Here is a 26,534-nt window from a genome sequence, read left to right on the forward strand (position 1 = left end):
TCTCCTTTGCTGTCAGACTTGAGGTTTGGGGGCGTGGCAGTGGATTAGGGTTTCGCGTCCTCAGTATAGTTGTTGGGTGGAGAGGAGTGGGTGACCCAGGTGGTGCTGGGAGCCCAGCCAAGGGGAGGTTCCGTGGTCAGAGGGTCTCCCTGGCCTCAGCTGCTGCCTGTGGCCAGTCTCCTGCGTGTGCAGTTCTAGTTGGCAGGGTCTGTCTGGGTGAGGGGCTGTGCCCGGCGCCCGACTTTCCTGCCTCCTCCTGTGCCCACGTCCGCTCCTGGAGACCTGTCCTGGGCCCTGCTCACCACCCGGCCCCTGGGGAGCTGCTTCAGCTCCGGGGGTCAGCAGGGAGGCCCACCCTGGCCTCGTGTGTCTGAGAGAAGAGCAGAGTGCCAGGACCTCCCGAGGGACCTGAGAGCCCCCACACGCCTCTCTGGGGGGCGTCCACCTCCTGCCCCTCCGCGGTCACCTCTTGTCTGCCTCTGCTGGCCTCCCCGCACCTCCCGGCCAGGTGTCCCTGAGCCGCTCCTCTGGCCTCGGCTGGCCCTGGTGCGGCCCCATCTCCGCCCTCCAGGTCTCTCCGGCCTTGCTGCCTCTCCCGGGCCCCCACCCCACCTCGGGGCTGTCGCAGGCTCGACCTCAGCCCTTGGGTCGGGGGACTTCCCCTCGCTTCTGCCCCCCGGTGGGATTTGTGTCATTGCTCCCCTGGCCCTCGGAGTGACCACCCCTCCAGTATGCAGGGGAGGGGACGTGGGGGTCTGGTGGTGTTGTAGGGGTGAAGCTGGCCAGCGCTAACCCTGGCCTCATGGAACCTCGTGTGGACAGCAGGGAGCAGGTGGCCTTTGTCTGCCCCAGCCCAGGGCCCAGGTGGAGTCCAGGTGCCCTCAAGGCCAGCCACCAAGCCTCGTGTGGGCCCTGGACAATGGAGCAGACTGGCTGAGGGTCATGGGTCTCCGTGGTGGCCACTGCAGGCCTGGCCACATGACCGGTGTGCGCTGTCCCTAGATCACCCTGACCACCATCGGCTACGGGGACAAGTACCCCCAGACCTGGAACGGGAGGCTCCTGGCCGCCACCTTCACCCTCATCGGGGTCTCCTTCTTCGCGCTGCCTGCAGTGAGTCCTGGGTCCCTCCCACCCTTGGGGTGGGGGCCTCTGGTTCTCCCGAGGGTCGTGCAGGCTCCCAGGGTGGCCACAGCCGCCCTTGCTGGTCAGGTCCCCCCCCCCCGGGAGAGCAGTGGGAGGAGGGGCTCCCCAGCAGGGTCTGCTGCGGTGCAGGAGGCCCCCTCCCCACAGAGCCTGAGCAGGGGCTGCCTCAGAAGCCGTGCCCTGGGGTTGGTCTCCTGGTCCGCAGGCCCCCAGGCCTCCCCACATCTGCCTTCCCGCTCGGCTCTTGGTCCCTGGTGGCTCCGCCCAGGCACTGCCAGGTCTCCAGGGGACCCAAGGCTCTCTCCGGTCCCTGTCTGCAGGGGGGGGGGGGGGGGACTGTGGCCTCCAGGGTCTCCTTCCACCGGCTCATGCGGCGCTTCTGTGACTGGAGGCTCCTCCTTGACCACGCCTGAGGGGTACCCAGCCTGGTCCCAGGGCCGGGGGGCAGGAAGGCGGTGCCCAGGGGCCTGGTGCGGGCTGGGCTGCGGCGGGTGGCTCTGGGCCTGGGCTGACCCTGCCCCTCGCAGGGCATCCTGGGCTCCGGCTTTGCCCTGAAGGTGCAGGAGCAGCACCGGCAGAAGCACTTCGAGAAGAGGCGGAACCCGGCCGCTGGCCTGATCCAGGTGAGCCGGCACTGGGGCCTGCCCGTCCACTCAGGCCACGCCCTGTCCCTGTGCGGCAAGGACGTCTCAGTCTGCCGGGAGACCTCGGACACGGGGGTGGGGGGACAACAGCAGCCTCACCCCCACGACCCCCAGCACAGGGGCCCACAGGTGGTGAGCGGGCTCTGGGCAGCAGGCACCGTGCCGGCCTGCGCTGGGCTCAGCCGGGTGTTGAAGGGGTGGGGCGGCCTGGCCCGGGTGTGCTGAGCCCTGGAACCTTCGGCCACACCCACCAGGCCTCTCGTAGGGTCTCCTGCTGGCCAGGGGCCCTGGGCTCTCCTGTCCTCCCTGACTGGAGCCGTGGTGCACGTGGTCTCGGCCCTGTGTCCAGCCTGCACTTTCTGCCCATGGATTTTGTCATCTCCATGGAAACGAGAGAGCATGGGGGAACCTGGCTGCCCCCCCCCAACAAGCGCCTTCCTCTGGGGGCAGCTGACCTGCGCGGGGTCTGAGCCGCCCCAGGCCTGGAGAGGCCAGAGGCCCGGGTGACCCAGTTGCAAAGCGGTGCTGGGCGGGGCAGGAGATGACCAGCAGGACAGCAGCCGGCTGCTGCTGGCTGCCCCTCACTCAGCCCTGGCAGCTGGAGGAGCCACCCTGGGCGTGGATGAAGCTGGCGTGTGGGGGAGATTGCACGGGGGGGCAGCCGGAGCCTGGCCCTGCGGGTGGACCCTGCGGCCATCCTGGGGGTGTGGCGGCCCCTGCCCTGCGTGCCCAGGCGCCGCTGACCCTCTCCTGGGCCGTGTGTCCCTCAGTCGGCCTGGAGGTTCTACGCCACCAACCTGTCACGCACGGACCTGCACTCGACCTGGCAGTACTACGAGCGCACGGTGACCGTGCCCATGTACAGGTACCGCCCGCCGCCGCCCGGACCCCGTCTCTGGTCATCGCTCAGTTTTCGCTTCGTTGATTTTTGGTTCTTTTTTCTTTGAAATGCGTTTTTCACAGAGGAACTGTGTGTGCCTCATTTCCGAGTATTAATTTTGTTCTTTGTTTTGTAGCGTTTCGTTTTTCATCCTCATTTTCCCGCCCCTTTGCTTTCTGTCCCTGGCTGTGGGTGTGGTGAGCGTGAAGACAAGCCCCGCCCCCGAGGGCCTGGACCAGGTAAAGGCCTGGTGGACGCCCCAGGCGCAGGGGAGCGGCCAGGTTCCAGCCAGGACCCAGAGGCCTGGGGGTTGGGGCAGAGCTTGCTGGCCTCCCAGGCAGGACAGGATCTGGGGAGCAGGCAGAGGAACCTGGGGTACACAGCAGAGCCTCCTGGGGGAGCAGGCAGAGCAGCCCCGGGCGTGGGCACAGCCCCTGCTCAGAGCCCCCGGCTGTTTCTGGCTGTTTGCGCAGTAGCCGGCAGATGTGGCACTGCTGGGCCGGGCTGGGCTGAGGCTGGGGATGGGGCAGAGGCCCACGGAGCACACGCTGGGGCTGTGTTCACACTGGGGGCGCAGCAGGCCGCCTCCCTGCTCTGAGCGTGTGGGGCTGGGTCTGACTTCTCAGGCCAGGGACTCCCCTTACCTGTCCCAGGTGCGCAGCAGGTGGGGAGGTCGTCTGAGGGCCGCGGCCTCAGAACCCCCACCTGTATGCCTCCGTGCACTGTCACCTGGGCGAGGGTGGGGGCCGCTCTCCCCCGACCCAGCATCCTGCACCCCCCACCTCCTGGGAGACCCCGCCCGGGGCCTGGGCGCAGCGCCCCAGGCCGGGCCAACCCGGAGCTAATTCTCTTTGTTCTGTTGTCCCCCCCCCCCCGCTCTTTTCCATTTTCTTTTTCTTATCCCGTTCTCCACAATCCCTGCTCCCCCTCCCCCCTTGTAAAGCTCGCAAGCTCAAACCTACGGGGCCTCCAGGTAGGAGCTGCATGGGCCGGAAGCCGTGTGTGGTCCTTGTGGTCTGGGCGTGGCCCTGCACCGGCCAGCGTCTGGTCCCCCCCCGCCCCCGTGTCCTCCCCTGGTCCCTCCCTCCCCCCTCCCCCAGTCCCGCTTCCTGTCTCGTTCCCTGACCCCAGCCCCCCGCACTGGGGCCCCCAGCTGCCCAGCAGCAGGGAGGGGAGTCCCGTTGCTCCACCGGTGTCCACTGGGCGGCTCTCCAGGCCATACGGGGGCCTGGCTCCAGAGGGTGCCAGGAGCTGCAACTGGAGCCCAGCCCTGGGCACTGTGGGATGGGCATGGCTGTGGCTGACCTTGTCCAGCCCTCGTGGGCTCCTCCCCGAGTGACCCACGCCCAGCACCCTCCTGCTGTGCACCCAGCACCTTCCCGCACCAGGCTGCCCGTGGGAGGCCTGCCTCAGGCCCTACCGGCTTCTGGAGTGCCCCGGTCGGGCCCCAGTGCCCACAGTGTGGCACGTTCTCCTCACCCTCCACGACTGCTCCGGTCACCGGGGCTGTGTCTGGCCCTGCCAAGGCCCCATCCCCACATCTGATCCCGCGTCTGTGTCCCCTGCGTCTGACCCTGTGGCTGTCCCCGTGTCTGTGCCCTCCCTGCCCCCCACGTCGGCCCCTGCTGCCCTGAGTGTCCAGGCATGGTGCCCGTCGGCTCTGATGTTGTCTAACCCGAGCCTGTGTGGGGCGGGGCAGGGAGCTGTCGGGTGGGGATGGGGAGGTTGCTGAGCTGGGCAGACTCCGCCCACCAGGGGTTCTGCTCGCTGGCGCCGGCTCACTAACCAACTGCCTGTGTCCTGCTTGACCCTGGGAGGTGGGCAGCCCTGGGAGGGAAGCAGGTGGGGGTGGGCTCACAGGTCTGCGGGGCCTGCAGAGGGTCCCGTGGGGCCAGGTGTGGGCCCTGCTCAGCCTGTCTGGGGGCACGCAGGCTGGGGGCCGCCCTGTGGGCAGGTGGAGGGGCAGGGGGAGGTCAGAGCCAGGAGTGCAGCTGGGTGTGACAGAGGCCCCCTGGAGCCAGCAGCCCTGCTCTTAAGGGCCACCAAGCATTTGAGCAGGGGCACGGCCAGGATGTTGGGCGGGGTGGGGGCCGAGAGGAGTGGAGGGGGTGCGGGGGGGCGCCTCTCGAGGCTGGGGGTGCTCAGGGCTGTGGGTGGCATCTTCAGGAAGCTGAGGGGTTGAGAAGGGGTGGAGCGGGCAGGGGTGGGGCCTGGCAGTGAAGGTGCAGAGGGTGGGCGGGGGGGAGGGGTGGAGGGGACTCACAGCCTCGTCTTCCCGGGGGAGCTGGGCCCGGGCCCTGTCCCTGGTCTTGCAGCCGGAGAGCTGGGCCCGGGCCCTGTCCCTGGTCTTGCAGCCGGAGAGCTGGGCCCGGGCCCTGTCCCTGGTCTTGCAGCCGTGGCTGTGGCGCCAGCAGGTGGGGCTGCCTGCAGGGAGGGCCCGGGACCCTGGCTGTGTGGGGCGGCTCGGGCGGCTCAGGCGGCTCAAGGGTGGCCCCCTTTCTGCTCGGGTGCGCTGGTGACAGCCGGCGCTGCTGCTGGCCGCCGTCCCTGGCTGCCCGTGCCCGCCCGCGCGGGACGCTCACGGCCGCCTCCTCTCGCCAGGCTCATCCCACCGCTCAACCAGCTGGAGCTCCTGAGGAACCTGAAGAGCAAGTCTGGGCTCACCTTCAGGTCGGCGCCTTGGGGTGGGGGGGCCAGCCTCGGGGTCCCAGCCAGCCTCGGGGGGCCCGCCAGCCTCGGGGTCACAGCCAGCCTCGGGGGGGCAGCCAGCCTCGGGGTCCCAGCCAGCCTCGGGGTCCCGGCCAGCCTCGGGGTCCCAGCCAGCCTCGGGGTCCCAGCCAGCCTCGGGGGGCCTGCCAGCAACAGGGGGCCAGCCAGCCTCGGGGCCCAGGGTGGGAGGGACGGGACCTGGGAGTGGGAGCCACGGGCTGCTGGCTCTCGTTGTGTCACAAGATCTTTGACCTGGAGTGGCTGGTACAGACAGGGGAGCAGACATGGGGTGCAGTGATGGGGGTGCAGATATGGGGTGCAGACACGGGGGTGCAGACACGGGCGTGCAGACTTGGGGTGCAGACACGGGGGTGCAGACATGGGGAGCAGTGATGGGGGTGCAGTGATGGGGTGCAGTGATGGGGAGCAGACATGGGGGTGCACACACAGGCGTGCAGACATGGGGAGCAGACATGGGGTGCAGACACGGGCGTGCAGACATGGGGTGCAGACATGGGGATGCAGACATGGGGTGCAGACATGGGGGTACAGTGATGGGGGTGCAGACATGGGGATGCAGACATGGGGATGCAGACATGGGGATGCAGACATGGGGGTACAGTGATGGGGGTGCAGACATGGGGATGCAGACATGGGGGTACAGTGATGGGGAGCAGACATGGGGGGTGCAGACATGGGGGTACAGTGATGGGGGTGCAGTGATGGGGAGCAGACATGGGGAGCAGTGATGGGGAGCAGACATGGGGGTGCAGACACGGGCGTGCAGACTTGGGGTGCAGACTTGGGGTGCAGACACGGGCGTGCAGACATGGGGGTATAGTGATGGGGGTGCAGACACGGGGTGCAGACATGGGGTGCAGTGATGGGGGAGCAGACACGGGGGTGCAGTGCTGGGGGTGCAGACATGGGGTGCAGTGATCGGGGTGCAGACATGGGGTACAGACACGGGGTGCAGCAGGCCTGGTCTGCTCAGTGGGAGAGTTGGAGAGCGAGCGTCCTGTGGTCCTTGGTCCTGTGGTCCTGTGGTCCTGTGCTAAGGGCACCATAGCGTCTCCGCAGACCGGCAGGTGGGAGGGTGGTCCCTGCCCCCCAGAGGAAGCTCTGTACTCTGGAACCTGTGCCCGATCTCAAGAGGAGAGCACCCCAGATTGCCCGGGTAGACCCCAAGTCCAGGGCCCAGGTCCTTGCCAGGAGAGGCAGGTGTGGAGCTCACATGGGGGAAGCCCCAGGGAGATGGAGGCAGAGAGCACCTGCTGCCACCTGGGGTCACCTGGGGTCACCTGGAGCCCCGGGGGCTGGGAGGGGCGGGGCTCCCTCTGGCCTCCAGGGCTGGTCAAGAATCCATTTTACAGGCCAGCTCCTCCGCCTAGCGGCGCCGGCACACCGGGTTCTAGTCCCGGTTGGGGCGCCGGATTCTGTCCCGGTTGCCCCTCTTCCAGGCCAGCTCTCTGCTGTGGCCAGGGAGTGCAGTGGAGGATGGCCCAGGTGCTTGGGCCCTGCACCCCATGGGAGACCAGGAAAAGCACCTGGCTCCTGGCTCCTGCCATCGGATCAGCGCAGTGCGCCGGCCGCAGCGCGCTGGCCGCGGCGGCCATTGGAGGGTGAACCAACGGCAAAGGAAGACCTTTCTCTCTGTCTCTCTCTCTCTCTGTCCACTCTGCCTGTCAAAAAAAAAAAAAAAAAAAAAAAAAAAAGAATCCGTTTTACTTAAGCCCAGATCCGTTGTCTTGGGTAGCATGGTCTGGGAGGCGGTGGCAGAGGCTGGAGGGGGAGGCTGGGGGGTGGGGTGTTTCTGGCAAGGGCTCCGGGAACCGTGGGTGCTCCCTTGGTGGCTGTGGATTGGTGAGTGGCAGCTCGGCTGGTTTCCCAGCGACTGACTTCCTGTTGTTGGCAGTGAATTCTAGAGCAGAGGGAGAAACCAGGACTTGAGGGCTTGGGGGTGGTCTTGGCGGAGGTCGTGCAGCTAAGGATGTGGGGCTGAGGCTGCCCTAAGTTCTCCAGGTGGGCCCCAAGCCCAGCCCCTGTGCTCATCAGACAGACGAGGGCCAGGGAGAAACGAAGGAGCAGCACGGAGCCCAGCTGCCCCGGCCCCCGGCAGCTGGAGGAGGCCTGGGGCATCTGCCAGGCCTCCCAGAAGCCAGTGAGGGCGAAGTGCAGGGCCCTGGACAGGGCCGAGAGCTGTGCCCAAGGCCAGGGCTGGCGGGGGAGCCGCTGCCCCGTGTCCTGCTCTGGGCTCTCCCCGGAGAGAGCTGCTCTGAGGGGAGGGGGGACCCCTGCCCAGCAGAGGGCCGGGGGCCCAAGGTGGCCTGTGCGCACGTCCCTGCAGACAGGGCCTCGTGCAGCAGGTCTGGAACGGCGCCCAAGAGCCCACTTGGCTTGGGGACGTCTGTGGACACAGCCTCCGGGGGCTCTGCGCCGCTCAGCTGCAGCACCACGCCCGCCCCCAGCCCCTCAGCGAGAGCCAGGCAGGGGCCCGGCCGCCAGTCTTCGTCATAACACAGGGGGCTGGCAGTAGCGGTCCACCCCAGGCCCAGCAGGGGCCGGGCAGAACGAGGCCAGGCAGACTGGCCTTGGGGGACCTGACCGATGGACGCGTGGCCGACTCAGCTCCTGGTGCAAAATCAGCCAGAACGGGGAAACCCACGGGTTACGAAGGGCTCTCGGCAGAGCCTGCTGCTGCTTTCAGCGCTGTGTGTTATCTGTGCAATCGAGAGGCAGAGGGACAGGCAGGGACACGGACAGAGCTCCCCTCTGCTGGTCACTCCCCAGATGTCTGCAGCAGCTGGGCTGGGCGGGGCGGGGCCGGGCCACGGGGCGGGGGCGGGGCTGGGGGGCGGGGCCGGGGCACGCAGCCCAGTCTCCCACGGCAGCTACCTGAGCGTCCCCACCGCCTCCAGGGTGCACATCGGCAGGAAGCTGGAGCCCGGCGCTGCGATTCTGACCACAGACCTCACGTGGTGGGGCCTGCGCCTCCCTCAGAAGGGGTGGGGCTGGCGCTGGGGGAGGGGCGCCCGACCCGTGCTAACTCTGTCTCTTCTGTTTGAAGGAAGGAGCCTCAGCCCGAGCCGTCGCCAAGGTCAGTGCCTGCTGCCTCCCGCTGCCTCTCGATGTGTTTGCACAGCGTCCGGTCCCGTCTCGCTCCGTGTGCAGCGCCTGTCTCGGGGGCGGGGCTGCGGTGGGGCTCTGGGCATGCTCCCCGGGGCGCCCAGGGTCCCTACGTCACTCCCTCGCTCACGGCCGCCACCCTGCGCTTTGGGCTCCCCACCTGGCCAGGACCCAGCCCCCCAGGCAGAGGTTTCCAAGGGAGCTGTCCCTGCAGGCACTGCCGAGCCCGGCAGACTCCTGTGGGTGGGCGGCTGCCAGTCTGGGGCGTGCGGGCATGGGAGCGTCCAGGGCCTGCCCAGCACCGCTAGCAGAGGGTCGGGTTGTTGAGCATCTCCGTGGAGAGGGTCAGGGCCCCTGTGCTCCTGGGGAGGTGGGGGTGGCCCTCCCCCCAGCCAAGGCGCTGTCCAGGCGCTGAACCTGCTTCTCGCTCCCTGTGTGCCCGCTGGCCCCCGGCTCTGCTTGCTCAGGCAGGGGAAGGCCGGGACCCCCGTGTGGGGGCCACGGGGCTGGCCCTGGCGTGGGGCAGAGGTGGGATCTGCTGCTCACCTGGCCCAAGGAGAACCAAGGTCATTCACAAACTCCCTGCTGGGCTCGCAAGCGCCTGTGAGCCGCAGGTCCCCCGCATCCAGCCCAGCCCGGCCTGCCAGGGCCTCTCGGGGTGGAGGGGCCTGGCCGACGAGGGCTTCAGGGGCTGCCCCATCTGGGGGACATGGTCCTGACCCCAGCCCCTCGGCAATGGTGGCCGGTGGCTTGAACTCAGGAGCTGAGCAGCAGTTAGCACTGGACCTTCAGAGCAGCTGAGGAAGCCGAGCCGGGGGCCAGGCTTGGGTTGGCCAGTGCGGTGTTGGCCGGGAGTGTCCTCGGCGCAGTCGGCCCTGGGGAGGCGCCGCGGTGACACGGGGCAGGGGTGCCCAGCCGCAGCTGGCCAGGGCCCAAGCGAGTGGCCTCTCCTGACTCACTTCATGACCCAGGAGCCAGCTGGACTGAAGGGTGGACAGAGGCGGCCTCTGGCGCCCGGCGGGATGGAGGCTCCTCTGCCCGCCCGGCCGGCTGCCAGCGCCTCGCCCTCGCTGCTGTCGCGGGGCTGCCCCTCGACGACCCTCGTCTCAGCCTCTCTCTCTCTCTCTCTCCCTCTCCTGCCCCTCTGGGAAATCTTGCTGCCCCCAAGTGCTTTTAATCACTGTCACTGCCCTTTTTGGGCCCCTCTCTCGTCTGCTCTGTCTTTGGGGATGAGAGGCTGACCCTGAAAGCAGGACTCCAGGTGAGGACCACGGGCCCCGGCTCTCCGCTATGTTCCGTGGCTCCCCTGCCCCTCCCCACTCCTCTGTCTCTCCCTGGTGTCCAGTGGCCCTGCCCACCTGTGCCTCCCCGTGCCCTTGCCCTGCCGCCTGTGTACAGCTGAGGGGTGGGGGCCTGGGCCTGGTCCACGGGCTGAGGGCGGTCTCCTCCCTCCTGTTCCCGGAGGTTTCTGTCCCCCGTGGGCAGTCACGGCCCTCGCTCCAGCACCCAGCACCCAGTAGGTGCACAGGAAGTGGTTCCGTCCATTGTGGCCGTAGTGGGATGGCCGGTTCCATCGAGCACGGTGGGGTGGGGCTGGCTTCCCAGGGCACCCCGGTCCCCCAGGCTAGACGGGTCCTGTGGGAACTCCCTTGCAGGGACTGGACCAGCAGATGGTGTGGACACAGGGACCCTCACTCGGCCACCGAGACCGCCTCCTGGTCCTCGCACAATGCACCATGGCGAGCCCCCAGCTGGCTGTGGGGGGCTCTGTGCTGAGGAGCGGGGTGGGCGCAGCTCGGGCCTGTGCACTCAGGGTGTGCCCTTGGTGGTGATGGCTCTGGCTTGTCGCTGTCCATGGGCTCTCCTGTCCACAGGCACAAGTGCTCAGTGCAAAGCTGTCCAGTGCTGTCTCAGTGACAGAGGGCTCCCCTGCCCTGCCCTCGTGGGCCCGTCCTCCCGGGCAGTCCTCGGAGGGCGGGGAGGAGACCGGGGGGCCGGGCGCATCTTGCTGGCCTGAATCGTGCTCCTTGGCTCCCCACAAGGCAGTGAGCGCTGCCGCCAGTGGGGCCCAGCGGCCACCCCAGGCTGCACGGCCGAGATGGGCTCCCCGCGCACTGGGAGCCACTTCCTGGGGGACGTGGTTGTGGCGAGGCTGTGCACGGAGCAGGATCTCTTGTCCCGGGGGTGGGCTTGTTTGCACCTGGCGACTCCTGGGTGGCCGAGGGGTTCCCATGCCACAGCCTGCCTGGAGGGGCCTCTGTGAACCGGCGCGGCGCGGCACCAGGAGCTCGCTGGCCTAGCGCTGGCCCCGGAGCCTTGGCTGCCCCAGGCACTGGTCCCTCTGGAGGGGCGGGGCCCCTGGGGGAAGGAGGCTGTGACCATGGCCCTTGCCGGCCAGGCCCTGGCCACTCTGGGGACCTCCGCTGGTGGCAGCAGGGTCTGCCAGGTGAAGTGAGAGCTCCCAGCCCCCGGGGGTGGGGTGGGGGTGGGGCCTGCCTGGAGGAGGCGGGGCCTGCTTGCTGAAGGGGGGGGGAGCCTGGCAGTTTTTCTTCATTTGCAGGTTTTGGTTAACAATGTGCAGAAATGTACCCCAGGGTGCTGGGGGAGGGCTGGCGTCCCTCACTGGCTGAGCCTTTTCTGGGGCGCCCCAGGGGGCTGGGCGCTAGGGTGGGGTCCCTGAGACCCCAGAGGGCCCGGCAGAGTCTTCTGAATCCAGGCGTCTGCAAGCCCCTTGTCCTACCGGAGCAGAGTCCCTGCCCAGGACACCATGAAAGATGGCGCCTCTTCTCAGGAGCCCTCTCGGCGCCCAGCCCGCCGTGGCCCTGGCCCTGGCCCTGGCCCTGGCCGTCCCTGGGGCTCCCTGGGCTCACCTGGCCCCCAGCAAAGGCCACTCATGCCAGGGTCCCTGTGGGACGCTGCCCCAGTCACTCGGCACCACGGACAGTGCCCGGCAGCCCCTCCCTTCCTGCGTCAGGGCCTGTGGGCGAGCGAGGGGACACTGGTGACCCCAGCTCTACTGCCTCAAGTGTGGGGAGGGGGCCTTGCCCAGCAGAGCCTTGTGTGGGGCAGGCGAGGGGCCGCGCTGGGTGCTGGGGCTGTGAGGTCACAGATGGCTCGGGCTTCAGGCCCGACTGCCCTTCGGGGTGTGTTTCTGGCCAGCGTGGGCCTGGCTCGGGGTGCACTGAGGGGTGGGGGGGCATGCGTCCCTGTGTCTCCGTCCTGTTCCGCAGCCCCTCCCTGGGCCCCCCTCCGCAGGGAGGACCCGCAGTCGGTCTCCTGCCCACAGCTGTCACACGCTGTCTACTACCAGTGGAGAGGCGGTCCCTGGGAGGGACGTGGGCTCCGGTGACGCCCGGGGTGTGGCTGCTGTGTCCAGCGCACTCTGACCACAGCCGGGTCTGCTTGGGGACCAGGAGGGTTTGGAGGTATGGGGTGCAGGGGCAGGAGTCCTCGCCAGAGAGGTCCATGTCCTGAGCTCCGCCCTGCCCTGCAGCCAGCCTCGGGAGTGTCCCTCTCTCCCGGTGCATTGTGGGCCCAGGCTGAGCTGCCCAGGGCTGGGCCACCCCAGCTCCCCCGGCTCCCCTTCCTGAGCTTGCTTCTGCCTGTGGAGTCCTGCATGTGGAAGGAGGCCGTGGCCATGGCCCTTGCCTGGCCAGGCCCTGGCCACTCTGGGGACCTCCGCTGTGCGTTGGCTCTGTCCTTGGCTTGGGAGGCAGGCTGAGTGGGGGCCCAGGGGCGGGAGGCACATGTGCAGGCTTAGCCGCACGCCCCTGCTTTGATACAACCCCCACCACGGGTCTGAGTGTCCAAGAGCCACGGCCCAGAGGCTGCACGCTGTGCCGTGGCCCCGGCAGCCGTGTCGGGTGGGGTCCCGAGGACCCCATGCCACGCTGGCTTCAGGTCTGTCTGGGCTGGGTTGTGGCCTCCAGTGGTACTTGGGGAATAGAAGTGTGGACCTGGCCTGGAGGCTGGGGGTCCATGTGCTGCCCCCTCGTGCAGCTCCACCTCCTGGTCCCGTGCGTCTGTGTGGCCGAGTGAGTTTGTACTCGTCCACACCCATGGGTTCCTGGCCTCTGCCCCAGCCTGCCCCTGGGTCTGAGTCCATCCATTCTGTCCTTACCTGGACATGTCCAGAGGTGGAGATGGGTGGAGAGGGAGTCGGACCCAGTACTCGGGGCACTGGAACCTCCCACCGGCCCTGGAGCTGAGCCCGCTGCGGCCAGGAGGGCCCTGGGCTGGTCCTGTGGTGAGGAGGAGCCCACAGCAGGGTAGAGCCATGGAGGCCGTGGCCGCCCTTGGTGTGGCCCCCAGCATGGCTTCTCCCTGGACAATGAGGTCTCCCTTGGGGTGGGTGTCCCGGTCCCCACCCCCGTGCTGGCCTCTAAGCCACTGCCCCTGCCCCAGGTGCTTGTGGGATGCAGGATGCCCGGGGGCTCCTCCGAGACCCTGACTGGCACAGATGGTCTCAGCACGGCCGCTTCCTGGGAGACCGGGTACTGTGGGCCGGTCGTCCTTGCACTTCTGAAGGGCCTGCCTGCCTGGTGCGGCTGCCGAGCGGGACCAAGCCCTCGCTGTGGCCGGGTGCAGCCTCCAGGGTTCTGAGAGGCAGGCACACCCAGCCACATACCCGCCCTGCCCGGAGGCCAAACCAGCTGTCCAGTGGCCACCACGAGTGAGGTCCCCCTTCAGGAGAGCTGATAGTGGGGACACCAGTGGGAGCAGGGAGCAGCCACAGGGCTTTCCTGACCACAGCGGTGCCCTCGCTGCCAGCAGGGGGCGTCAGAGCCCATGAGCGTGGGGTATGAGACCTGTCACTGTGGTCATCAAGTGGCTGAGGATCCAGAAATGGCAGCCTGGCCAGAACCGGTGTCTCTGGCTTCCTGCCGTGGACTTCTCAGTGCCCACAGCCAGGGCCAGGGCACGGGGCAGGGAGACCGTCATGGCCGCGGCCTGACCGGAGCCGAGCCAGGATGTTGAGTTGTGAGCACATTCCGGTGGGGGTGGGGCAGTGCCCTCCCGGTGCCTCTCACAGCAGGTGCTCCAGGGAGGGGGCGGCTGGAGGGGGACCAGGCGTTTGGGGCTCAGCAGTTCAGTGTTTCTGGGTGGCAGCTGGAAGTGATGGACTCAGTGGCCAGCCCTTCCCCTCTGTCCTGTGCCCCGCCTGTACCTCCTTCCCCGAGGGTGGCTCCGAGCCCCCTGGGGGCTGGTTTCTCGCGGCCCCGGGTCTCCCTGCTGTCGCAGGGGTGGCCTTGGCCACGGGCACACGTACACCCGGGGCCTTCTGGAGTGACCCCTCATGCTGTCTCTCTGTGTCTGTCCGTCTGCCGGTCCCCGCGGGAGCAGCCAGAAGTTCAGTTTGAAAGATCGTGTCTTCTCCAGCCCCCGTGGCGCGGCCGCCAAGGGGAAGGGGTCCCCCCAGGCCCAGACCGTCCGGCGCTCACCCAGTGCTGGCCAGAGCCTTGAGGACAGTCCCAGCAAAGTGCCCAAGAGCTGGAGCTTCGGGGACCGCAGCCGGGCCCGCCAGGCCTTCCGGATCAAGGGCGCTGCCTCGAGGCAGAACTCAGAAGGTGGGTGTGGCTGAGCGGCTGCTGGGGAGGCCCAGGCACCCGGCCAGGGGCCACGGCGGGGACAGGGTGGGGGGCGTGGGCACGGGGCCTCGGGGCCCTCTCAGCATCAGGATCTCGCGTTTGCTTTTGGAGCAGGGAGGTCCGTCTGTGTCTTCTGTGATAAAATTCATGTAAAAGGAACCATTTTATTTATTTTTAAAGATTTGTTTATTTGAAAGGCAGAGTTTTGGAGAAAGAAAGAGACAGAGAGAGGGAGAGGTCTTCCATCCACTGGTTCACTCCCCAGATGGCCACAACAGCCAGGGCTGGGCCAGGCTGAAGCCAGGAGCTCCATCCGGGTCTCCCACGTGGGTGCAGGGGCCCAGGCACTTGGACGTCTTCCACTGCCTTCCCAGGCTGTTAGGAGGGAGCTGGACCGGAAGTGGAGCAGCTGGGCCTCACCTGTGGCCCACACGGGAGCCGGCATCGCAGGTGTAGCTCATTTACCCCGCTGCCCACGGCACCGGCCCCCGAGATCAGCCACTGTCAGAGCGCAGCTGGTGACGTCCCAACAGCAAGACCTGTGCCCAGTGTGGCCACCCTTTCCCCTGACCAGCTCCGGCTGCGGCCGCCTGCTCCCCGTCTGCTTGTCCAGTGCCGCCGTGTGCCCTGAGCCGCCCCGTCCTGCGGGCACGTGTGTGCCAGAGCGTGAGCGTGTGTGTGCACACATGTGCCTTTTGGCTGAGTGACATCCACTGGGTCCAGTGTCTGCCAAGGGCCGCGGGGAGGCGGGACGGAGGGCGGGGTCTGAGCCCCAGCCCTGCTCCTCACGGCCGTGTCCACTTCCACCCAGAAGCCAGTCTCCCCGGGGAGGACGCAGTGGACGACAACAAGAGCTGCAACTGCGAGTTTGTGACCGAGGACCTGACGCCTGGCCTCAAAGTCAGCATCCGGGCCGTGTGGTGAGGACCCCGGGGCTGGCGCGGAGGGACACGGGGCGCGGGCTGTCTGCGAGGTGCCAGGGGGCAGGGTGGGACCCCGGGAACAGAGCGCGGAGGGACACGGGGTGCGGCTGTGGCCGCTGCGGGCAGTCCACGAGGTGCCAGGAGGAAGCTGAGGCTCCTCCCCTCTCCCCCGCCTGGGTGCTGGACTCTGCCCTCGGGGGTGCGGTCACCGGGAGGCTGCCGGCCCCAGGGTGGACGAGGGTCCCCGTGTGGCCGCGCGCTGAGCTTGGCCGCGGCTTTGCCCCTCCCCCGCAGCGTCATGCGGTTCCTGGTGTCCAAGCGGAAGTTCAAGGAGAGCCTGCGGCCCTATGACGTCATGGACGTGATTGAGCAGTACTCGGCCGGACACCTGGACATGCTGTCCCGCATCAAGAGCCTGCAGTCCAGGCAAGGGCCGGCCGGGGCAGCGACAGGGCGGGGTGCCCCATGCCCACTTCTGGCCGCTTTCTGCCGTGTCCACGTGGTTTCTAGTGTTTCCGTCATCCCTCCCCTGCCCCCACTGCACTGCGGGGGGCAAGTGTGTGTGCGTGCCCACACACGCATATGTGTGCACATGCATGTACTGTGTGGACAGGCACATAGTGCACACGTGTGCTCATGCATATGTGGTGCACACGCCTGCCTTGCTGTGTTCACCTGTGTGTCAAGCGTCCATGTGCATGTGCACGCGTGTGCACATGTGTGTCGGGAATGGAGTTCTGTTGGGAGCCCAAGGGCCCCCCCACAGCTGTGCTACCCGCGCCTCCTCGTCCAGGACGTGTGGGGAAGCTGGGCAGGACACCTGTCCCGGCCCCGGGCACTGCTGGGCCATCAGGCTCTGCTCGTCTGTGTTCGGAGTCACACGTGTGTGCATTGTACACACATGTGGGGGCCTGAGCACACGCTCATGCCACCCACACGTGCAGGTGCACACACATGCTCAGTGGCGTGCACCTTCAGCTACACACAGACACAGGTGTGACGTGTGTGTGTTGGAGCGTGTGTTGATAGGTCATGGGCACCTGCCGGTCAGCAGCCCCTCAGGCCTGGCTGCAGGGATGTGGTGTGGGGCTTGGGGAAGGCGTCCCCCTGGGCCAGCGGCGAGGGCGGTGTCCGGCCTCCTCCCGGGCTCAGCCTCCACCCACCCAGCAGCAACTCGATGTGTGTGGGTGCGTGGTGTGCTGTGCGTGTGCTACGTGTGTGTGCCATGCATGTGGGTGAGTGTGCGGTGCGTGTGGGTGCTACATGTGTGTGCCATGCATGTGGGTGTGCTGTGTGTGCTATGTGTGTGCCATGCATGTGGGTGTGCTGTGCGTGTGCTATGTGTGTGCCATGCATGTGGGTGAGTGTGCTGTGCGTGTGGGTGCATGTGCTGTGTGTGCTGTGCATGTGGGTGCGTGTTCTGTGTGTGCTGTGTGTGTGGGTGTGTGTTCTGTGTGTGCTGTGCATGTGGGTGTGTGTTCTGTGTGTGCTGTGTGAGGGTGCGTGTTCTGTCTGCTGTGTGTCAGTACATGTGCTGTGTGTGGGTGCATGTGCTGTGTGTGGGTACTGTGCATGTGGGTGTGTGTTCTGTGTGAATGTGGGTGCGTGTTCTGTGTGGGTGCTGTGTGTGCTATGTGTTGGTGCGTGTGCTGTGCATGGGTACATGTGGGTGCGTGTGTTGTGTGTGGGTGCATGTGCTGTGTGTGGGTACTGTGCATGTGGGTGCGTGTGCTTTGCGTGCACCGTGCGTGTGCATGGGAGTGTGCTACAGGGCCTTGACTCATGTGTCTCTCCGTGTCTCTCCCGACGCTGTTTTGTCACCAGGATCTTGAGTCCTAAATCTTCCCTCTTCCTTCCCCTTCTGTCTGGAAAAGCAAAACCAGTGAGCCGGCCGCGAGAAGCGCGCGCGCCGTGCCTGGTGTCTGCTGCCGGCTGCACGCGTGCCCCGTGCGGCCGCTCCTGTCGCTTTACGATGCGTTCTGCTGTCTCTTTTCTTGTCTACTCTGCCAGGATAGATATGATTGTGGGTCCCCCGCCCCCTTCAACTCCCCGGCACAAGAAGTACCCCAGCAAAGGGCCCCCGGCCCCTCCGAGAGAGTCACCCCAGTACTCACCTAGGTTAGGACGCCAGCGCCCGCCTTGTCTCTGTGGATGGACAGCCCTTCGCCCAGGCCACATGACGCAGTGCCTTGCGCTCCCCGAGGGGACGGGATGGTGCCCTCCTGTCCACGCCCGCTGGGGCCGGGCAGCTCCCGGGCAGAGGCAGAGGGCGGCCCCGAGGGTCAGACGCATGGCGAGGATGCGTGAGACCGTCCCCTCCCCCCCCCACCCCGGCCCAGGGACCCCAGGCAGCTGACTGCCCGCCCTGCACCTGGGCCTGGGGCCGCGGCTACCCCTCACCATGGCCTTGGCACTGTCGGGGAAGAGATGAGGGGATCCCGGCCCAGGGGCTCCGTTCTGAGTGCTGCCGTCGATGGCGGGCGGGAGGGTGGGTGGCGGACACTGTCTCCTCCGTGGGACTTCGGGGACCTCCTTGCTCCCTTGCGCCCCCATGTCCATCAGTCAAGGGCGAGCTGGAACCACACAGACGCAGGGAGGACGGGTCCCTGGGACGGGACAGGCGTGAGGGGCGGGTCTGACGGCTCCCAGCCAGGCTCCTGCACATGAGGCCACTGGCCCACGGCTCGAGGTCTAGCAGGGGCTCCCAGGGCTGCAGGCGGGGGCACCTGCATTTCAGCCAGCGTGTACCCCTGGGCCCCAAGGAGGGGCACTGTCCCTCCAGGCACGGCTGTGGGCTGGGAGGACCTGCAGCTGGGAGGTATGCAAAGGCCAGGCAAGACAGCCCAGGACACACATCCCCCCCCCCCCGGCAGGAGGACAGTCCAGGACACACACACCCCCCCCGGCAGGAGGACAGCCCAGGACACCCACTCCCCCCCCACCAGGCAGGACAGCCCGGGGCACCCATTCCCACCCCCCAGGCAGGAGGACAGCCCGGGGCACCCACTCCCCCCCCCACCAGGCAGGACAGCCCAGGACACCCACTCCCCCCCCCACCAGGAGGACAGCCCAGGACACCCACTCCCCCCCCCCACCAGGAGGACAGCCTGGGGCACCCACTCCCCCCCCCCCACCAGGCAGGACATCCTGGGACACCCACCCCCCCCCACCAGGCAGGACAGCCCAGGACACCCATCCCCCCCCCCACCAGGCAGGACAGCCCGAGGCACCCACTATCCCCCCCCACCAGGAGGACAGCCCAGGACACACATCCCCCCCCCCAGGCAGGAGGACAGCCCGGGGCACCCACTCCCCCCCCACCAGGAGGACAGCCTGGGGCACCCACTCCCCTCCCCACCAGGCAGGACAGCCCAGGACACCCACTCCCTCCCCCAGGCAGGAGGACAGCCCAGGACACCCACACCCCCCCACCAGGCAGGACAGCCCGGGCACCCACTCCCCCCCCCCCCAGGCAGAACAGCCCGGGCACCCACTCCCCTCCAGGCAAAGGCAGGGGAGGCGCAGGGTCCTGGGAGGACCCTTCCCAGCCCCCAGAAGCAGCTCCAGCTGGGCCCTGGGCTGGATCTCCCGCGGGGACTGGCCGGGCAGGCGCCCGTCATGTGGCAGGGGTGAAGGAGCTGAGCCTCTGTGCCTGGACTGTGTGGACACGTGGTCACCAGGAGCCCCGTCCCCTTGTGGCCACTGGCGTCTGCTTGGAGCCAGAGCCCCTCCCCCCTGCATGTGTCAGCATGAGCCCCGCACAGCATGGCGAGGCTGCACGGCGGCTGGCGTGAGCCTGAATCCCTCTTCTGTTCACACAGCAAAAAGGGACCAGCCCTGCCCACCCCGAGACAGGGCAGCCCGGCAGCAGGAGGCAGCCCTGGCGTGGGGGCTCGATGCCGAGGGGGCAATCAGCTGTGCAGCCGTGTGCTGGGCACGTGCGTCTCAGGCTTCCTGTGGGGCCTCGGTCTCTGCGTGGCCTCCACCCCAGGGGCCCGCAGGCCATGCGGCCACTCCCCTGTGGGTCCGTGGGTGCCACGCCCCAGGGTGCAGGAGCTGCCCCCTCTTACTGGCACAGGGACCTACGGTGTCAGATCAGTCCTGCCCCCCACATGCACGCACATTCACAGACCCACTGTGCACGAGTGTGAACACAAGCACGCATGCATACTCCCACGTGACACAATGACACGTGTGCACACACTCCCACCCACACAGATACATGTATGTGCAGACCCACTGCACACGTGTGAACACATGTACTCACAGCGCACATTCAAGCACCTGCATGCACACCCATGTGCACACATGCAAGCACACACCTACACATGTGTGTGCATACATGGCACCCAGAACACAACAATACATGCATGAACACACCATGCATGCACACACGCGTGCATGCATGTTAACACGCACGTATGTGTGCAGAGCCATGACACCAGCCCCTGTTGGCACCTCCGTCTCACCTGCCCTGGTCTGTGCCCTGCCGTCCCCTGTGCTGCGTGGTGTCCCCTCGTCCTGGTGCATGGAGCGCTGGCTCTCACTGCCCCGCTTCTGTTCTGCTGCAGGCCCCAGGGGGCCCGAGGGTCTCGGCGGCACATCAGGTGGGGGTGCAGGCCAGGCTGGCGGGGCCCGGGCCTGGGCATGAGTGTGGCTTCCGGGGCCAGCACGCCGACGGCCGGGGGCGCCAGGGGGGCGAGGGGTGGGTGGCCCACATGCTCCCTCGCTTTATCCAGCCTACTGTGCCAGACCCCACTGGACGGAGCCGATAGGGAGAGGGAGCAGGACCCCAAGGGTCAGAGGCGGGCATCTGCCTGTCCTCACACCTGCTGCCCCGGGGGGCTCGGGGCTGGGCCTGGAGGAGGGAGCGAGGCCCAGCCACGCCCACCCGAGCTCATGCTTGGGGGCGGGGTCTCTGTTCCTGGTAGAGTGGACCAGATCGTGGGCCGGGGCCCGGCGGTCACCGACAAGGACCGCAGCAAGGGTCCGGCCGAGGCGGAGCTGCCCGAGGACCCCAGCATGATGGGCCGACTCGGCAAGGTGGAGAAGCAGGTGAGCGCACGTGGGGGCGGGGAGGGCAGCACAGGCTCCTGCAGGCCCCTCTGGCCGTGGCACCAAGGGTCAGGGGGGTGCCGGGTTCATGGAGTCCCTGGGGGAGGGCTGGGTTCATGGAGTCCCGGGGGGGGAAGGGCCGGGTTCATGGAGTCCCGGGGGGAGGGCCGGGTTCATGGAGTCCCGAGGGGGGGAGGGCCGGGTTCAAGGAGTCCCGGGGGGGAGGGCCGGGTTCATGGAGTCCTGGGGGGGGAGGGCCGGGTTCATGGAGTCCCGGGGGGGAGGGCCGGGTTCATGGAGTCCCGGGGGGGGGGGAGGGCCGGGTTCATGGAGTCCTGGGGGGGGGGGCCGGGTTCATGGAGTCCCGGGGGGAGGGCCGGGTTCATGGAGTCCCGGGGGGGGAGGGCCGGGTTCATGGAGTCCCGGCGGGGGAGGGCCGGGTTCATGGAGTCCTGGGGGGGGAGGGCCGGGTTCATGAAGTCCCGGGGGGAGGCTGTGAGGCAGGTCGCACCCGCAAGGCATTATCCGCCTGTGTGCTCACTGGAGGTTACACCTGCTGGCCTTTCCCAGTCTCACCCGCCCCCAACTCCTTCCTTGATGTGGGGTCTGCTTCTGGGAGCCGGGCCTGAGCTGGGCCCGACACGCGGGGCAGCTTGGGTCTGGGACGGACGAGGGGCTGCTCCAAGCAGAGGCAGGGCCCCTCCGCAGCCACCTTCTTGGAGCAGCCGGCACAGCCCCACCCCGCGGTCCCCTGCAGGTGCTGTCCATGGAGAAGAAGCTGGACTTCCTGGTCAGCGTCTACACACAGCGCATGGGCATTGCCCCGACCGAGACGGAAGCCTACTTCGGGGCCAAGGAGCCGGAGCCGGCGCCGCCATACCACAGCCCGGAGGACAGCCGGCAGCAGGTGGACAAGCACGGCTGTATCATCAAGATCGTGCGCTCCAGCAGCTCCGGCCACAAGAACTTCTCCGCGCCGCCCGCCCAGGCCCCGCCCTCCACCTCCTGGCAGCGCCAGGGCCACGGCTCGTCCCCCGTGGGCGACCACGGCTCCTTGGTGCGCATCCCGCCGCCCCCCGCCCACGAGCGGTCGCTGTCAGCCTACAGTGGGGGCAACCGGGCCAGCACGGAGTTCCTGAGGCACGAGGACGCGCCGGGCGGCAGGCCGCACGAGGCCGGCCTGCGGGACAGCGACACGTCCATCTCCATCCCGTCCGTGGACCACGAGGAGCTGGAGCGCTCCTTCAGCGGCTTCAGCATCTCGCAGTCCAAGGAGAACCTGGACGCGCTGGGCGGCGGCTTTGCGGCCGTGGCGCCTCGGGCCAGGGTCAGGCCCTACATCGCCGAGGGCGAGTCGGACACAGACTCGGACCTCTGCACCCCCTGCGGGCCGCCCCCACGCTCTGCCACCGGCGAGGGCCCCTTTGGCGACGTGGGCTGGGCTGGACCCAGGAAATGAGGCCTCCTGCGTGCCCGCCTGCCTGGCGCCGCCCTGGAGGCCGGAGCAGGGACCCTGGGAACCTCAGGGAGGCCTGGAGTGGGCGGGCGGGGGCTGTTCTCGAGTGCTTTTCCAGGAGGGGCTGGTGCCAGGACCAGGGCCCCGGTCAGCAGCAGGAGGAGAGGCCCCAGGAGCAGAGCCCAGGGCAGGGTACGGGTGAGGGGGCCTGGGTTTTAGCACTGCCGGCCGGAGGCAGCTCGGGAGGCTGTGATGGGCGGGGGTGGTGTGGACTGCCCTGGCCCTGACCACCTGGCTAGTGTGTCCCTCAGTCCCTGACTGCCCCACGGAGGCGTGGCCGTGCCGCCGCCCTCGAACCTGCAGTGGCCGGCTGGACAGCTGCCGGTCAGCATCTCCCCCCCACTCCCCGGGTTCTGAGGGTCTTTTCACAGGGGGCTGCCCAAAGCGCAGGACCCTCTCCTGGAGTGGAGGCAGGGGTGAGGCTTCAGGCTCTCTTGGGAGGCCCCACATTGTGTCCTGACGGGGAGCCCCGGGAGCCGTCCTGGGGCACGAGGGCCAGCAGCACCCAGCGGCCTCTCTCTGCTGACTGCTCCGGCCAGCACCATGAGAGGCCCAGCCAGTGAGCACTGTCCTTGGCCAGGGCCCCGCCTCGCTCAGCCCCCACTGATGCCCTGACATGTGTGGCCAGCGGGAGAAGCCTGCAGGTGCCAGCACTGGGGGTTGGCCAGCTCCACCCCTCCTCGCCGCTGGCTCCTAGGCTGTGACCCCCTGGTGTCTCGGGTGTTAGGGACCCCCAGGACCAGTGAGCTTTGAGGGGCAGTGTGGGCCCAGCATGGGCGTCTGGAGCAACATCACGGCCCTCGCTGTGTGGGCGGCCCCTGAACTCCACGGGGGGGGGGGGGACTGTGAAGTCAGCATCGAGGGTCCCATGTCCCCGGTGTCAGAGGCCCTGGCCACGCGGGGGTCTTTGGGGAGTCCTTGCTAGGGCCCTGCTGGGCGCCCGCCCTGTGCTGGCTGTGGGGACGAGGCCCTGGCTGGATGCTGCTGCCCACTCAGGCCCACACGTCCACTCTGCTCTCGGGTTCCGGTAGTGCTGAGAGCAGTCCCCTGGTGGGACAGCGTGAGGGGCTGCCCCCCTGGACAGGGTCGAGACTGGGGCCCAAGCCAGGGAGACTCCAGCTGGAGCCCCAGGCGGGGCCAGGAGGGCTGGCTCTGGCCGCAGCCCCCGTGCCCCCAGCTTGGCCAGTCCAGGCTCTGGGTCATGAGCCTCTGATGAGGCCCCACCTCCCACCCCACCCACCACGGAGGCAGCGGGGTAAGGGTGATGGACAGGTGAGCTCCTGCTCCCGATCCTGGCTGCCCAGCAGGTCAGGTGGGAAGGGTCTCACCTAGGTTACAGCGAGGACAGAGGCTGGATGGGCGTGTCCTGCATTGAGGCAGGCTTCTGTGGGCTGATGGAGCCCCACGTCTGGGGGTGCTAAGGTGGGAGCCCCTCCAAGGGCCCTGGCCCTGGCCTGAACAGCACAGCTGTGGGCGTCCTGGCCCTGCCTTCAGGAGGGCAGTAGCCACCAGGGGTCTTTGTGCAACTGTGGGCAGAGGTTTTCCAGGATGAGATGTTTGCCAGAGCATGCATCCCCACATGTCCACCAGCACACATGTGCTCACATGGCCGCACACGTGCACACATGCATGCTCACAGACGTGTGCACGGTCCACTCATGGCTGCATACATGCACACACCCACACACGTGTGCACACAGCACGCACTATTCCACGTGTGTGCACACAGCTGCATATGTGCACATTCATGCTCAGACATGGGCACAGCCCACTCACAGCTGCACACATGTACACACACTCATACATGTGTGCAACACAGTCCACACAGCACACACACAATGACACACTCACAAGTGCACACGGCTGCATATGTGCACAGTGCCAATCCAGCCACACACATGGACACGTGAGCCCCCCACAATCCTGGCTTCAGCTGCCCTCTGATTTCCTGCCTCCGCTCTGCCGTTTAACCCTGGAATAAACGACTTCAGGAGTCACAGGTGTTTCTATGTCGAGGCGTGGGCTGGGTGCCTGCTGTCTAGGGCACCCATGCAGGCTGCACACTGCCCTCTCCCTCTGCTGGGACACGGCTGGGACCCGGATGGTCCCCTGTCTGGGTGGGTGTCCAGCTTTGCCCTGGGGGAGCCTCCCAGGCCCTGCCCCAGGCGGGGGCACCGTCTGCCCTTGGCTTTTCCTGACCCAGTGCCTGCCAGGCCCTTGCTCCTGTCACATGGTGGTCAGTGCAGGGCAGGTGGCCAAGGGCCCCTCCCTGGGAGGCCAGGGCAGCCCTCGCCCAGCCCACTGAGGCCCCGTGTAGGCTGCTGCCCAGAGGCATCCCTGGCCAGCAGCTCCCGGTTCTTGGTGCGTTTGCTTCAGAGATGGTCTCCCCTTGCTGCTCTGGAGGCCCGGGGGGGGAGGGGGGGCCCAGAGACCCCATCGGAAGCCCCTGAGCTGTTTCCGGGAGCTCCCCAGAGCTGGTGGCGGCGGCTGCAGGGCAGGGCTGCGGGTGTCATCCCTGGGCTCCTGCTGAAGACTGGCCTCCTCCACATCACCCCAGCCCTTGACCCCAGTGTTGAGGGGCCCAGGCCAGGCAGGCAGACCCTGTGGGGACAGCCGTGCCTCCCAGCAGGGGGTGAGTCCTGGCCATAGCGCTGCTGGCACCCTGGCTCAGGACCCTCGCCTGGATGCAGTCAGCCACCCTGGGCCGTGGTGTGGAGGCTGCATGTGTGGGAAGCACCTTGGGTGTGGGGTTCTAAGGGCCTCGTAGGGGCTGCAGGCCAGAATCACTGCCCAGGGTGGCTCTGTCCAGCTAGGGCCAGCTGCTGGTCAGCCCAGTGCTCGGGAGGAGGAGAAAAACCAGAGAGGGCTTCCTGGGGAGGTGGAGCGGTGGCGTTGGGGGCCCCTCTCCCCTCTGAGAGCCTCAAGGAGCCAGGTGCCTGGTGTGGGGCAGGGGCCACCTTCGCTGAGGCTCGCTGTGCTGTGGGGGTGCGGGGGGGCAGCCCTGGGGGGACACAGCTGGAGGGAGAGGTGTGGGGCTGGGTGACCCAGGGCTGAGTCCAGCCAGTGGCCCTGCCCTGAGTCAGGTCCAGCACGGAGGGGCTGTGCCTGGCTCCGGCCGCCAAGCACCCGGCTCCCAGTGGGCCTCGCAAGTTGGTGCCTTAACGCACACGGACAGAACTCCGGAAGCTTCCGCCACACATGGACCCCCAGCTCCGCCTCCAGGTGGGCCCCCTCCAGCCCATGCAGAAGCCTCAGAGCCCCCCCCCCCCCATGCCGCCTGCCTGCTTGGAGCCCGCTCGGCGCTCAGGCTGCCCCCACGCCTCATTGCCTGGTGCCCGTGGTGGTGGCTGCTGCTGCCCCGGACGCCGTGGCCTTGCTGTCTTTGCACTTAGTCCTTGCTCCAAAGATTCTCCACAACCTGCCTTCAGCGCCGCCGGCTGCGTGGCCCCACCCCACGCCACAGCCCGTGCACGCCCCTGCTCTGGGCATTGATGCCAGGGACAGACCTCTGGTGCAGCTGAGAGACCGTCTTGCTGGACACGGATGGGCTGACCAAGGGCTGCCCGGAGTGAACCTGGGAGGGGGCTGTGGAGGCAGAATGTTCTGGAAAGCCCAAGGTGGACGCCCATGCACCTGTGCACTTAGTAAAATGCAGCAATTCAACCTGGACGCCGTGTGTCCTCTTCACTGTCGCACGCCAGCTCTGGGCAGCTGGCCCGAGGGCTGTCCCCATGGTTCTCGGAACCCAGACCTCTGTCTCGGGGCAGGGCCACCATCAGCGACCACAGCATCTGCAGGCCAGAACCGTGGCCCTGGCCGAGTGCAGGGCTCCCTGTGCGGGGCTTGGGTCGGGAGCCTGGGTGTGGCCAGCCCTTCAGTGGACGGCGAGTGAGCCCGGCTCCCTGGTGGGCCCACACCTGCCGGCTGTCTGTGCTGGCCAGCCGTCTCCCTTCCCTGTCTGCAGCTCCCAGCAGGGTGGGGGGCTGGACTCTTGCCCACCCTGTGTCCCGCAGGAGCCCCTGGGACCAGGGCCAGGCTGAGTTCATTGCCTGAGGCCCTTGCCCTTGGCATTCCCCACCTCCCAGCCCTGGGCAGTTGCGTGGGGAGCAGCTCGGCCAGGCTGGGGCCCCAGAGGCAGTGCCCGGCCCTGCCGAGCTCGCTGGGGCGCAAGCCCCTTGGCCCTGCCCCTGCTCCCCGCAGCCTCTCCCGGACGCCCTGGCACTGCTGCAGGGCGGGGGCACTGGGCTGTGGCCGTCACAGGTCAGCACACACAAGGTGGCCACTGGCCCATGGGTGGGTGGATGCCAGTGTGGCCCTGAGACACTCAGGCTGTCCTGATCGCTCTGTGGTTCTGATCCAGGTAGAGCCTGGCTCCGCCCACATCCGCAGGTGAGGATGCGATTTGCAGGGAGCAGGTGGCAAGGGGCTGTGGGTCCTGACTGCCCCTCCAGTCTGTCCAGTCCTCACTGTGCTGCCCACGGGCTCAGCCTCCCTGGGGCTCTGGGGCAGTTTATGTCCCCTGCCCTCACCCACGCCCCATCAGCTGTGTCCCCAGGGCCACTGAGGGATCAGGCTGGTGCTGGCTGGCCTGGTGGGCAGGAGGGATGCAGAGGCTGTGTCCAGGGCAACCCGGGGCCTGGCCAGGAGGGGCCGCCACGCGCAGGCAGCGGGCGACGCCTGGAGACCTCTCAGGGCAGCAGCGGCCTCGCTCGCCTGTGGAGCAGCAGGGACTGGGCACGTGGGGTCCTGCCTGTCCCCGCCCCGTCCTGGCCCCCTCGGTGGGGAGATGCGATGGCATCTCTAAGGGCATCCCCCAGCGTCCACACCCACGCTGCCCCACGTGGTGACCACACTCTGAGGACACCCTCCCACGTGCTGGGGGCCCAGCAGAGGTGTGGGTGGGACAGCCTGGGGGGGCTGAGGTCCATGCAGCAGCAGGTGCTGTGT

At 67.9% G+C, this 26,534-nt stretch overlaps 1 protein-coding gene across 12 annotated transcripts in view; it reads left to right on the top strand.

Annotated features, from left to right (window-relative positions):
• KCNQ2 (potassium voltage-gated channel subfamily Q member 2) overlaps positions 1–23,584 on the top strand; it is a 39,494-nt gene extending 15,910 nt beyond the window's left edge. Inside the window, exons 6-17 of one of the 12 annotated variants that reach the window (XM_051829130.3) lie at positions 1,003–1,113; positions 1,674–1,769; positions 2,561–2,655; positions 3,614–3,643; positions 5,272–5,340; positions 8,447–8,476; positions 13,849–14,072; positions 14,908–15,013; positions 15,311–15,442; positions 17,027–17,134; positions 19,948–20,071; positions 20,829–23,584. In XM_051829130.3, coding sequence (XP_051685090.1) covers positions 1,003–1,113; positions 1,674–1,769; positions 2,561–2,655; positions 3,614–3,643; positions 5,272–5,340; positions 8,447–8,476; positions 13,849–14,072; positions 14,908–15,013; positions 15,311–15,442; positions 17,027–17,134; positions 19,948–20,071; positions 20,829–21,530 — 1,827 coding nt within the window. In that variant the 3' untranslated portion in view covers positions 21,531–23,584. Of the gene's footprint in view, positions 1–1,002; positions 1,114–1,673; positions 1,770–2,560; positions 2,656–2,806; positions 3,162–3,613; positions 3,644–5,271; positions 5,341–8,446; positions 8,477–13,848; positions 14,073–14,904; positions 15,014–15,310; positions 15,443–17,026; positions 17,135–19,947; positions 20,072–20,828 lie in introns of those variants that run through there. The other 11 variants (XM_051829129.3, XM_051829132.3, XM_070051616.2 and 8 more) reach the window with 11 other exon arrangements.
• Positions 23,585–26,534: the final 2,950 nt, after the last annotated feature.

This window comes from Oryctolagus cuniculus, chromosome 11 (genome assembly GCF_051225735.1).
Source record: "Oryctolagus cuniculus isolate XC-2025 breed Fujian yellow rabbit chromosome 11, ASM5122573v1, whole genome shotgun sequence".
Taxonomy (NCBI): domain Eukaryota; kingdom Metazoa; phylum Chordata; class Mammalia; order Lagomorpha; family Leporidae; genus Oryctolagus; species Oryctolagus cuniculus.